Below are 12,613 nucleotides of genomic sequence, written 5' to 3'. Positions count from 1 at the left end.
AAAAAGGGTTTTTTATTTACATTCCTTTATACATAATACTATGTAATACAAAATACTATACATTTCATAGATAAACTCTGTATTTTTTACCTATGGATAATGTAAATTTATTTCGAAAATCGAGTCGGAACTTTTATGTTTACAAACAATTCATTACGATTTAAAAGATTCAGTCTGTAAGAGATCACTAGCAACACAGGACTTCTTTATAGTACTGTTTTTTATGTTGGCAATAAAGTATAGACTCGACACTATGGTTAAGGATAACGCAAACAGACACATCAAATACAAAACTTTGACATACAGAATTTAATTTAAGTCAAAATGAAAAACCTAATATTAATCCAAAGGGACAGGTTAGGGTAAGCCGGGATCAGGCGGTGGTGGCGCCATACAATTGCCGTCGGGATATCGTTTTTTGAATGCCGCCATTAATTCTGGATCAACCAGACGAACTCCGTCCACTTGGTTACCTAATGTTATCCTAAAAAGTTTTTTTAAATGTATATTATTATAGCAATAGAACATAAGAATTATAGAGACAGAAAACTATTTAAAATTTCATATAAAACGTGTTTTTTTTAATTATCCTTATTAGTCAGTGTACTCACCAATTAGGCTGAACATTGTGTGGTCGTCCAAACAGTTCTATTTTCCTTGTGCCAGGACTGAGTCTCTCTGAGAAAGTTTTATATATTTGAAAAATGGTTAAGCCGTTTCGATGGAAACAATATGCGTCTTATTTGTTCCACTTAGAAACATCTGTTTATTAAAAAATATATATATATTGTTACGATGGGAATCGGAGCCCAAGAATTACTGAAGGCCTGTATTCACTTTGATTAGTGCGAGTACAAGTGATTAGTGTAGGTGATTAGAAGCGTGTTCTATTTTTTGGCGAGTGAACTGCGAGTAGTGACGTCGCGTGCGCCCCCCCCTACCCCCTCACTCGCATCGTGTCTGTCAAAACGTCATTTTATTGTTTAGTAGTATATTAAAGGACTCTTCGGTCAACCCGAGAGCAAAGTAATATTCCGTAGTATCTTCAGCTGCCAATTCCTTAGTGTTGATAGCTTGCGCCATGAATGGGCCTTCTATTAATTCATTTTCGAACCCATACTTTTCTTGGTCTTGCAAGTTCAGCTTCCAAATATTCTTCAGTTTCAGATACCACCGCGTTTAATACTTCAGTACTTCTTCCAATGCAGCACGCTTCTCGATGTTCATCCATACTTGCTGATTGACAGCTAGTACAGACTACTGAATTTACTAAACAGAGCTACTAAACAATAATTGGACACTACTTGCACTACACACCTGCACTAATCAAAGTAAATACAGGACGTGAGGTATAATTTAACATGGGGCAACCCTGCGTGCACCATGTTAGGAAACACTGGTATAGCATGTAAATGTGTAATGTATTTTCGTCATGGATTTTAAAAACAATTACAGATTTTTTTTATAGAACCTATACATATTTTATTAATTCTTTTTATTATTTAAAATTAAATATTCATATTTAGATTCCAAAACGCTTCTCCGACGTAGCGTCTGTTTTAGTCAATTGTCATTCAGACAGAGTGACAGGCAAAACATAATTTTGACTAATCTGTGGCTGTTTTATGTCACACACATAAAGAAATATTTTAATTATTTTTTCAAAAGTCTTTTATACAGATTACTTTTACTAACACATAATTATTCGTACTATCCAATAGCGCCATTCCATGCACTATATATAATAATAAAACTTGATCTATATCTACATTAAATAATACTATCTTCTCACCTATAATGCCATATATTTCGTCAGGCTTGTGAGACGTAGCACGTACTTCAGCAACTATGACGTCACAGTCTAAGCCTCTATTTAAATTATCGGGGTTGCCTTTCATTCCCACCTAAAAATACATCAAAAATGCATAACTTTATTTGTAAGGTATATATAGTATCGTCACGGGAATAAAGTATTAGTAAAAATATACGTTGAATATATAAAAAAACCCGACAAGAAAAAAAAATTTATGACCAGTACCAAAAACTTCTTGGAAAACAATTAAATTAGGACTTCGCATACCGTAATGTTTAGACATAAACATAGCGTAACGAAACACACACACAACCACACAAAATAATAATTTAAAAAAACTTTTAAAAAAAAAATGGAAAAAAGTAATAAGGTACATTTCCAGTGTGTGTGTGTGTGTGTTTGTAACTGGCCCTGGCTTAGCATTATGCTGTGGAGTAGACATGTTATACAGCTCATTGTGCTACAGACCTCAACAGTTAGTTTGCGCCTCAGTCGTAATAAAAAGAATGTAATAATAATAGTAAAAATTAACAGTGTAAGTTAAAGTCTTGGAAGATTTGTGTGTAAAAGTGTATAGTTAACTCACCAAACAATGTTCCTTTCCATGATTGAGCCAATGTCCCGTTCGTCCCGTGCGTATGATTCTCTGCAACTGGTTCGTTTTCACCCAAATCAGTTCATCCACTCTTTCATAGCCCCACAGTTTTAGACATTCTCGACCAAGTTCCATCGCTCTAAACATAATTTAAATTATATAGACATATTCAAAATGATTCCTTAACGACGTACTTAATAGTTCGAAATACAAATTCGAAATTTTATACTTTTAAGAAGACATTGTATTTCCATAGTCTATGGCAATTTACCATTTTACATATCTATGGAAACGTTGGCATATAAAAAAAAATATGACGGCATTTGAAATTGGAACAAGGAATGACTTCATTAAACGGAGGTTCTTTATTGACCAACCGGGAATTCGGAATTTAATATTTCTACTTTTAGGAAGACATTGTATTTCCATAGTGTATGGAAAATTACCATTTTACATATCTATGTAGGTAATTGGCATTTAAAATTGGAACAAGGAATGACATCATTAAACGGATGTTCGTTATTGATCAAAGGGCAACTCGGCTATCATTGTTTCTACTTTCAAAAAGGCATTGAATTTCTATAGTCTATGCCAAATTACAATTATATATCTATGAACGCGTTTGAAATTGGAACAAGAAATATCATTGAAGGGACGACTGTTATTTGTGAGTGCAGTGTTTATATTAAGAGTTAAAATGTTAATTCAATATTGAATTCAATTCAAATTTGCAATTATTTTAAACTCAAAATCGGATTTTATAAAGAAAAAATATATACTATAAGATAAGTGGGTATGTTGTTAAGTTTAAATATATATATTCTAATGACGTCTTAGGAATATTTATTGAAGTGAAACTTCTATAGGCGCATGAGGATAATTTTTTCACGCATGAAACGCAATAATAATAGTATTAGCGTCACGGAGATGTGCAGCGTTTTTGTCGAAGAAAAGGGAGACAGCGATTGAGAGAGAGTGAGAAAGGGCGAACGTAGAATGAAGCAAATAGCCATGGAGCGAGAGGTGCGAGAGAGCTATAGTGACAAAGATTGAGAGAGAGAGAGAGAGAAAGGGAGATCGCGAAAAAATACACGCTATTGGTTGATGTATTCGTTTAGTAGTTGCATATTAGAACTTTAGATGGCAATTCTGTCGCATAACGTGTTGCGCAGTAAACGCAGATTTTTACTTATTTATATTATAATTATCACGTATACAGTGTGTAAACAGTGTCAATATAGTAATACAAATACATCGAGTGATTATATACTGGTACATGATCTATTGTGATATACCTCAGTAATAATTAAATTACAAAGAAGTGTCCTGTAATTTCTTAACATTATACTTAATAAATAGCTAACCTTCCAGTTACCCAAAGAAATATAAGCCCACTGTCCTGCAGCTGTGGTACACCGAGACATCTCATCTCATCATCAGACATTGTTCCATACGGCAACTCCATGTGTATATCCCACGGCGGGTCCGCCATTATCACCGCAAACTTACCTGTAATATTAATCGCGAATTTATATATTCTCACTAAACTCCTCTTAAACGGATGGACCTATTTGTATGATTTTTTTTTATAAATTAGGGGGCAAACGGGCAGGAGGCTCATCTAATGTTAAGTGATACCGCCGCCCATGGACACTCTCAATGCCAGAGGGCTCGCGAGTGCGTTGCCGGCGTTTGTTTGGCCTTGGATGGTTTAGATTCACAAATCAGAGAGACTGATGGCGTTGCTGTCGGTACTTTCATACTTTAATATATGTGAATACGGGTGTAAGTCTAGTGGATAAAGCGTCGCTCGCTAAAGTCGATTTTCAATTACACCAATGAACTTTCAATGTCACAAGGCTTACCTACTATACTCAGATTTTTCATACCGTAGAATTCGGACATATCATAAGTGTTGCTAGTTAAAAAATTCTCCACCGAAAAAGGGACAAATTTGACCAAATTTAGGGCATTACAATAAAATGCTACGTATTTTAAATGGTTTACCTACAAAAAGGTAAATATTTACTTACTCAAGTGACCTAATACAAAAATAACAAATATTTAAATATAACGAACAATACATCAAATTAACTTTAAAAACTTTATTTTATTAATTGCTGGCATCATGGCCTAATTCCAGGTTTAGTAAACCTAAAACAATAAAATATTATCTTTAGTTGTGCGTTTTTTACTGTTTTTGATGAAAAGGGACGTAATTATAACTCGCCGTAAATCCACCGTAATGTGGAGGACCGCACTTAATAAAATGGATACATTCACTAACAAATAAAATGTATGCATAGACTAAGATGTTCACTCGTATTAAAATTAAATAATGTGCCCGGCCAAAAAGGTTTGTAATCTCTGACATGTCAAAAAATGATAGCTGTCAGAATTCTACGGAATTGAAAATCAGTGTATAGTCTGTGAAATAAAAATGATCAAAGAAACGCTCAACGCAAACGTATTCTAATTTCAAAACCTAGGGGTTGTCTCATTGGAATATTATTAAAATATTCTTTTTTAATTAAAAAAAAGTTTTAAGTTACCTAAAAAAGTCATATCCAAATATCTGAGATCGCATTGAATCCACTGAGGAGGAGTCAATGTTAACACGCCATCAGGTTTTGATGCTATTATGGTACCTGCAAAAGATTTCAATATAAAAATATGTTTGTCCCTTATTCCCACAAAGTACATGCCCATTTTACCGGGTAGAGGTGAAACGTTCTTTTATTATATATATATATATACATACATATACATACGACCGTTATATGCTAAATAAAATATATATGTATATACATACATTAATTAAATACAAAAATTTAAAAGAACAATTACCGCGCTTCCTACAAAAAATTATTTACATACTATTATTTTTGAGAGCTTTGCTTACTGTTGGTGATAATATAGGGGGGGGGGGGGGGGGAGAGAATTTCTAAATCTGCGTAATACTTAAACGGCTTCTTAACCGCTTCTCATTCATCCGTTATCGATAACCATATACCAGAGCCGGAATAAGCCACCCCGAGGCCTGTAGCAAATTCCATCAAGGGGCCCTTACTTAGCTTGAGGTTTAGAATATTAAATAAATATTTTTTTTTAATTTAGGTATCGGATATATTATATAAATAGTAAGACATACAATATAAATAAATCAATGGCGCTACAACCTTTTTAAGTCTTGGCCTCAGATTTCTATATCTGTTTCATGATCATTTGTTAAACATTGGCAAGTAGGTGATCAGCCTTCTGTGCCTGACGCACGCCGTCGACGTTTTGGGTCTAAGGCAAGCCGGTTTCCTCACGGTGTTTTCCTTCACCGTTTGAGCTCGAGCACAGCCCGGGATCGAACCTACGACCTCATCGATGAGAGTCACACGCTGAAGCCACTAGGCCAACACTGCTCAACACACATACAATATAGCCTTCTTTGATCAAATCACGCTCTATATTCAACAAAGTAACATGAGTAACGTTCTTATTAAAAAAATGGTCGCTTGAAACTTAATAGTAGTATAGATGCTAGTCAAAATACGTCCATTATAATGAAACATTACGGTAAAAAGTAAACTACCTCCTTTTTTATGGATTTAACGTAACTAAATCGAGTTTTAGATTTATAAATGGAAGTGATGTTTTATTACGGTTACTGGTACGTTGGAGCTCGGGGCCCCCAAATTCGCGGGGCCCGTAGCGTTTGCTACTCTAGCTACGTGGCTAATCCGGCACTGCCATACACAGATATACTATTAAATTATATTCAGTAAAAATTATATCTGCTGTTATTATAATAATTTATACCATTTTGTCCATTCTTTGAAAGTGTATCCGTTTTGCTCGCTGTCAAATTTGGGTCTGCATTGTCAACCTCGTAATGAACGTATCTGTCAACAATAATTATACATATGATATAAATCATTATAAATGAAGTAATAATAATAATATCTTTATTACCAGACATTTTTTATAACAGCTGTTTTGATGTAATAACTCGAATCTGCCGTGGTCAGTTAAGATAAAGGCCTGTACTAAAATGAAAAATCAAAATTAAATCTAGTTTACCGAGCTGTCAAACTCTCTCTATAAAATTTGACAACGCTCAAACAAGATTTTGATTTGTACTAATTAAAATATGGACTTAAAAGTTATACAATATTTTAGATTGAACCAGTGATTGAATGAGCTCACTCGAAACAATATTACTTCGTTATAAAAATTTGTGAATATTTTTTTTTATACTTCAGCATCAGCTTCAGCCCATCTGCTGTCAAGTGATACCTCCGCTCACACTGCCAGAAGGCTCGCAAGCGCACTGGCTTACCGTCGTATCGTACCAATTCTTAAAAGGCTGGCTTTTAAGAATTTTTATATATTTGACGGCGCCACTATCAATGTTTTGTAAAACAACGTGCAACGGGCGGTTAGTCGAACGATCGTACGATGTGTCACTCGATCCCCACTACAGAACCAATATAAAGCAGCGCGCGCGCACAACTCGGGCAGTCGTTCGTCGACCATTGCCCGGTGCACACGTTACGTAATTACCGAATAGCCTTTGAAATCTTTACCTATTGAATTAAGAGACTGAAACTAGAATTGGAATAAATCAAGTGATTGGGAGAAAACTTTGTGTTTGTTATCTTAACAATGTCCGGGCCTGACGCTACATATTCATAATAAATCACGAATTATGATCAAACTCTAATTTACTCGAGTGCATCCCCCCCCCTCGTGGTTATTTAAACGCGTAATTTGAAATTTGTCTCTGGTCCCTTGAGTTGTCAATCAATAACTCTTGAAAAGGCCAACAAGGGAAAAGGAATATATTGCCAACATCCACGTGGAGCTGCGGGCAGAAGTTAGTTTATATATAAACTATATCCTCACTTGCAAGTGTCCATATGAAAGCAAGTGTTCAAAAACGAACAATCCCCCAACGACTCGTCCGTATGGCTCTGTATGATTTTCTTGAAATGTAATTTCTTGCAGTTGTACGTTTGCCCGTCGTTATCTTGTGTTTTGTATGCGCGTACGCATTCCGCGCGCGTTCCGTGCGGACAGAATTCCATTACTTGTGCACCTGAGGTTTTATTATTATTTCAAAAAAATATTAGGAATATTTTATCTTATAAGGGGTTTCGTTTGTAAAATGCAGTTACTAAAACGAATTTATTTGCCGGTATTCGAATTCAGGGCTGTATATGCACTAAGCCTATAGCCTTAGTTGTCTTTTAAATGCAGTAAAAACAACTTATTTAGATTTCTGTATTAATACAAAATATTACAAGTACAAATCACCGTTTTGTGCCTGATGTATCGATTGGCTACTTCTACATTCGAGTGTTAAATTGAAAGACCATTGGTGCGAGCCTCAAGAGGTTCAGGCGCTCAAGACATTTGGCCAAGTCAGTAATATAAATAATAACTATCTATCAATGAATATAAGCCTCATATAATTAAATAATGTTTTGTCACTCTTGTTTATTCCCTTAAGTACCATAATCATTACACCCGATAAAGGAGCGTTCAAGTATTACGTAACGCATTTGGGGGGGGGGGGGTGAGTTTACCTTTTGTAAAACGTTACGATGCGGGGCGGGGATTCGCACTTCCCAGTACTTTACACCACATAATGGTATGTTTTAGGTCTAAAGAGTCACTGGTCTTGGTCACGAAACATTTTACTATTGGAAACAGAAACGTTAGGGCGCGTTACATGGGTGGGGGGGGGTCAAGAATCTCCAAAAATTGCGTGACGTAATACTTGAACGCTCCCTAAGGACAGGAAAGGAAAAAGTCAAAACCGCCTTACCTCCTTGGCTCTTAAACTTGTCGGCCAAAGACTTCTCTTTAGCTGTGGGTTTGCTTAGCAGATCCATTATTTCCTCGCCTACCCTCTTCACAGCTTTTTCTCTACTTGATGGCATTGCTAATAATGACTGAAACATAAAAGTAAACATATTGTGAACAATAATAAAGTGAATTTTTTAGTTCATTAATTAAAATATTTGTAGATTTGAAGCCCGCTTTTATAAACATGGTTATTCAAATAAGATACCAACAGTACGAGATCCGGCTGCAGGATTAGTTCGTCGGGTATTTGCTAAAAACCAAATTTTTATGTATATTTATAATTAGGAGAATATTTATATGTTGCAGTAAAGTTGTTCAATCAGAGAGTTAATTGAATCTCTAGCCAGTTAATTAAAGATCGATATTCAATCAAGTCGCTAAAGTTCCGTCAGACAAGTGAGTGAACGAAACGTTTAACGAGAATCCTAAACGTTTCCTAGGCAACAACACTAACCTAACCTAACCATTTACAATAAAGCAAAACACGGAATTTCCAAGCTCTCAGTTCTTCATGATCACACCGAAATCACAATGACAAATTGTGTTACATTGTTAATCAACTCGCTGGCTTTCGGTCAGACAAATAGTTAAACGTTTTCGAGGCTGCTTTATTTAAATCAAAATGCTAGCGACTTGATTGAATATCGACATTTAATTAACTGTCTAGAGATTCAATTAACTCTCTGATTTAACTACTTTACTTTTACTACTGATTTAACATATATACCAAGTTGTCTATCAAAATTTGGCCGTTGCAATTTTATTTCAATCAAATTGATTTTTGGGAAAAAGTTTCGTTCACTTGTTTTTTAATTAGATATCGTCTTCATGACGGCAATTTACATAAAGTTTTCGAAAAAATAACGGTTGCCGTCGCGTACGCGCACAGCACCTCTTCGCACCCAAAAGGTCGACGGCGTGCGTCAGGCACTGAAGGCTGATTACCTACTTGCCTAATCGATTAACAAATGATCATGAAACAGATACAGAAATCTGAGGCCCAGACCTAAAAAAAGGTTGTAGCGCCATTGGCTAAGATAATTAATAGCAAAAAAAGCTTCAATTTGATATATAATTAATAAATGTATGTTATAAACGTATAAGTGTATCATCATCATAAGGAGCGATCAAGTATTACGTCACGCAATTTTTGGAGATTCTAGATCCCCCCCTCCCATGAAACGCGCCGTAATGGTATCTGTATTTTAATAGTTAAACGTTTCGTAATCACCCCCAGTGACTCTTTATACATAAAACTTACCATTATGTGGTGTAAAGTACTGGAAAGTGGAAAATAATATTAACAATAACGCGTAATTCAAACCCCGCCCCGCATCGTAACGTTTTACAAGAGGACCCCCCCCCCCATCCGAAAATTCGTTACGTAATACCTGAACGCATCCATACCTGTTGTCACCTGGCTGGCTGGTTCGGCATAGTGCGCAACGGCAAGCATGATTTTTTTAAATCTTTATATACATTGCCGTGATGTAGACGACATTTTGTTTAAAAAACAAGTGAACGAAACTTTTTCGCGAAAATTAATTAACAAATACTAGTGGCCAATTTTTGATAGGCAACTTGGTAGATACATTCTCTAATACAATATACATAAAAAAAAAATGTTTTTTAGCAAATAACTGGTGAACTACTAACACTAATCCTGCAGTCGGATCTTAGACTACTAAAGAAAGATATAAACATAGGAACAGAAAAAGAACACAAGTTTTAATCATCCACATAGAAAAAAAAAGATCCTTCAGGGTTGAAAATCATGTTAACTTATAACCTATAACAGTTAAACAAAAAAATATTCAATTACCATAATATCACTTGTCCCTTTGCCTCCTTTTTTATCATCGGTACTTGTTTTGGATACTTTTTGTTTTGGTCCCTCTACCGGTGTTTCTTCACCTGAAATTATTTATATTTACAATAAAAAAACAACACAAAAGAGTGTGACAAATTTTATGTACTTCACTCTAGGAATTCACACAGGCTGAAATAAAAACTTTACAGTTATAATATATTATGTTATAATTTAATGACAAGCAGGAGAATAATTGACAAGACTCATGATTACTAGAAGGATTTGTATGATGATGCTAACAAATTTCTGTACCACAATAATTCAATTGACTTAAAGCAAATTTTAATTGGGGAACTTGAAACACACACTAAGAAAAACAAAAGGTCTGGACCTGTATAAAGATGACAATGTAATCGAAAACTGTGCCGAGTCATCTTTTTAATTAAGAATGTACAACAAAACCATTTGCAGTTTATACATTGTTCAGCATTTTTGTATTTATTTTGAAGATACGGAATAATTATAATATAGTGTACTGAACAACAAGTGAATACTTGTTGATCAAACTATACATTAATAAGTGATAAGTTAATGGTAAGAATTAATACCTTTTCTTTTACAAGTATTATTCTGCTCTTCCATAAGTGCAGCTAGCACTGCAGCAAGCCGTACAGATTCAGCACTCACAACCTCGATACCAGCATCTGTTGTGGTCTCTGTACGCTCTTTTATACTGAAATATAAATGATGATAGAAATAATATTGTGCGATGTGTGCATTTTTGTACATTACTATGTTTAAATAAAATTTTGATACATTTATGTTTGTAAAAATATGTGAAATAAGACAATGCTGTCAAAAAAATAAATCAACCCATTGTTAACCCAAGTTATACCCCAATTCATCACTTGATTTTTGTCACTTGTTTGATTTGTTATCTAAGTTCTTACTCTTCATAACACCATATGTAGTCCCTTCAGTATCAATATATAGACTTTACACAGTATACATATAAAAAATTTAATTATGACTGCGCTCCTAACAATCAAACTTGGGTAAACAATCAAAACCGTTTACGACAACATAGCTTAGAAGAACAAACTGGTTTTATTGACCAAAATCAAATGTCCCTGCTGCTTTGCTGAATTCTATTCTATTAGGTTCTTAATAATAATACAACTAAGTATGAGTAGTCGCTTCAATGTTTTCCCTTCCCTTAAGATTTGATTTTTTTTGATTGTAGATTTAACCACTAGAAAATATAGTCTATGATAAAAAAAAACATATTATGCCAATTATATTTACAACAGATTTCATTATTTTTAATTAATTCTTATTCTTTCTAAATTATATGATGACAGTTAAGACTTTTCTATTCATTATAACTAAGTAACTAACATAATAACTAGTTCATTAATACTTACATTATAAGCTTTTGTGTAGCAAATTTTTGTAACAAGCTGGCAACAATGCCTGTGTCAACATCTCCTAATCCTGGAAGAAGACCACTGGCTGTAGCTGGTAATTGTAGCTGCATGTCTGACAAAACTTGTAATAGACGCACTTCTAGCGATGCTGGTGGAATAAGTAGTTTGGATTTGTCTGATGTGGCTGAAATTAAACAGTTACTTTGTAAATAAACATAAGTATTACAGTCTATTAACGAATGTCAAATTTTCATAACCATGTGATATTAAATTAGATTTGTTTTTATCATTGAGTTTACATTTGATCTCATAAACATTAAATTAAAAATAACATGTTGGGCTTACATTCAGATTTCGTTGCCGGGTTCGATGCATCTTTATCTTTCCTATTTGGAGAACCCTCAATTTTATCGCTAACAGCATTGGAACCTAAAATACTTTGTCGCTCCTTCTTTCGTTTCTCCAATTTCTCTCTTAGACTTTTAGTTTTACTTTTTACCGCTTGGATTTCTTCCCAGGTTTCGGACATGCTTACAGACACAGGTTTACTTAATTTGTAGCTTACATATAATCTAATATTTGTTCAGCTAACAAAAAGGTTAAATCCTTTATAATGCAGAAAGTGGAGTAACTACACATTATTAATTAAAAATACTCATAATATCATAATTGATCGAAAAATATTTTAAAATATTGCAATCTTCACCACACTATTTCAATGTCAAACATATCTAAAATAAATAAAGTCACAGATTAGATAATAAAGTCCTTACATATTTAATAAAATTTGACAGCACGAAAACAAAAATAATATCTATGAAACTTGACTTAAAAAATAACTTTGAAATAATAATTAATTTATTAAAAAAACCATAATTATTAAATTCGTTTTTATACGTCACGTGACAATAAAAGGTTAAAGATTAGTCGTATCGACTTATGGGTGTCGCATGCCTGTAGGTTGTGAATATTTTATCTTTGTCTGTTTTATCCTAATATTAACGTTGAGTTTCATTTTATTAAAGGCTGCTTTTAATTGAAATATAATATATCTGTACTTTGTAATTTACGGATGGTGATGAAGTTTCATATAGATAAATTGTTTG

General features: G+C 34.1%; 1 protein-coding gene across 1 annotated transcript; it reads right to left on the bottom strand.

Moving 5' to 3' along the window:
* Positions 1-9: 9 nt before the first annotated feature.
* LOC123714069 (N6-adenosine-methyltransferase subunit METTL3) lies at positions 10-12,222 on the bottom strand. The gene is made up of 13 exons (XM_045668164.1): positions 11,853-12,222; positions 11,505-11,691; positions 10,689-10,813; positions 10,093-10,184; positions 8,230-8,356; positions 7,305-7,497; positions 6,219-6,301; positions 4,961-5,056; positions 3,773-3,917; positions 2,400-2,547; positions 1,793-1,904; positions 612-678; positions 10-484 (listed from the first exon to the last, which is right to left on the bottom strand). The coding sequence occupies exons 1-13, from the start codon at positions 12,034-12,036 to the stop codon at positions 358-360; spliced, it is 1,686 nt and encodes a 561-aa protein (XP_045524120.1). The 5' UTR covers positions 12,037-12,222; the 3' UTR covers positions 10-357.
* Positions 12,223-12,613: the final 391 nt, after the last annotated feature.

This window comes from Pieris brassicae, chromosome 9 (assembly GCF_905147105.1).
Source record: "Pieris brassicae chromosome 9, ilPieBrab1.1, whole genome shotgun sequence".
In the NCBI taxonomy this organism is placed as follows: Eukaryota; Metazoa; Arthropoda; class Insecta; order Lepidoptera; family Pieridae; genus Pieris; species Pieris brassicae.
This window is presented reverse-complemented; position numbering and strand designations above follow the sequence as displayed.

What these genes read in the sequence shown, in the direction of transcription:
- LOC123714069 (XM_045668164.1), bottom strand. Translation starts at nt 12,036, where the DNA reads ATGTCCGAAACCTGGGAAGAAATCCAAGCGGTAAAAAGTAAAACTAAA. An exon ending in GCTACACAAAAGCTTATAAT is followed by an intron (nt 10,814 to 11,504) that starts GTAAGTATTAAT and finishes TTTATATTTCAG; the next exon opens with TATAAAAGAGCGTACAGAGA. An exon ending in TTCAAAGAATGGACAAAATG is followed by an intron (nt 5,057 to 6,218) that starts GTATAAATTATT and finishes AATCTTTTGCAG; the next exon opens with GTACCATAATAGCATCAAAA.